Here is a 416-nt window from a genome sequence, read left to right as displayed (position 1 = left end):
GGTACCGGGAGACGGCGGCGGGGCCGAAGTACACCCCGGCCGAGGCGGCCAGGCCGTTGATGCGGGGCAGCCCGCCCAGCAGGTTGCCGGCGGCGCCCACAGGCCGCCCCAGGATGTCGCTGATGCCGTGCGGCGTCCCCAGGGGCAGCTGCGTGTTGAGGCCGCCCAGGGCCGGCGTCTTGAAGCCGGAGGGGTTCTGCAGGGCGTAGGGGAACAGAGAGCTCTTCATCTCGGCCATGTTGTGCAGCGCGGCCAGCGGCGTGCTGCCCAGCACGAACGCGCTCTGCCGGTTAGCATCCATCTGCCCCACCGCTAACATTGGCGGTCATCCACGGACGCCGGTCCTGCTCCGAGCGGGGCGAAGCTCGCGGAACGGCACCGCGCGAGGAGCGCCGGCGCGGTTCTCTCTCCGCTCT

The 416-nt window shown here is 72.1% G+C and overlaps 1 protein-coding gene across 1 annotated transcript; it reads right to left on the bottom strand.

Moving 5' to 3' along the window:
* Window positions 1–4: 4 nt before the first annotated feature.
* On the bottom strand, window positions 5–410 carry LOC104916478 (homeobox protein Nkx-6.2-like; the record flags this gene model as incomplete). Its single annotated transcript, XM_010727519.2, has 1 exon — window positions 5–410. A coding segment is annotated over exon 1 (315 nt), but the record flags the coding sequence as incomplete, so codon positions are not given.
* Window positions 411–416: the final 6 nt, after the last annotated feature.

The sequence above is a fragment of the Meleagris gallopavo genome, unplaced genomic scaffold (genome assembly GCF_000146605.3).
Source record: "Meleagris gallopavo isolate NT-WF06-2002-E0010 breed Aviagen turkey brand Nicholas breeding stock unplaced genomic scaffold, Turkey_5.1 ChrUn_random_7180001900712, whole genome shotgun sequence".
Lineage (NCBI taxonomy): Eukaryota > Metazoa > Chordata > Aves > Galliformes > Phasianidae > Meleagris > Meleagris gallopavo.
Note: the sequence above shows the minus strand (reverse complement) of the source record. Positions and strands in the feature narration are given on the sequence as shown.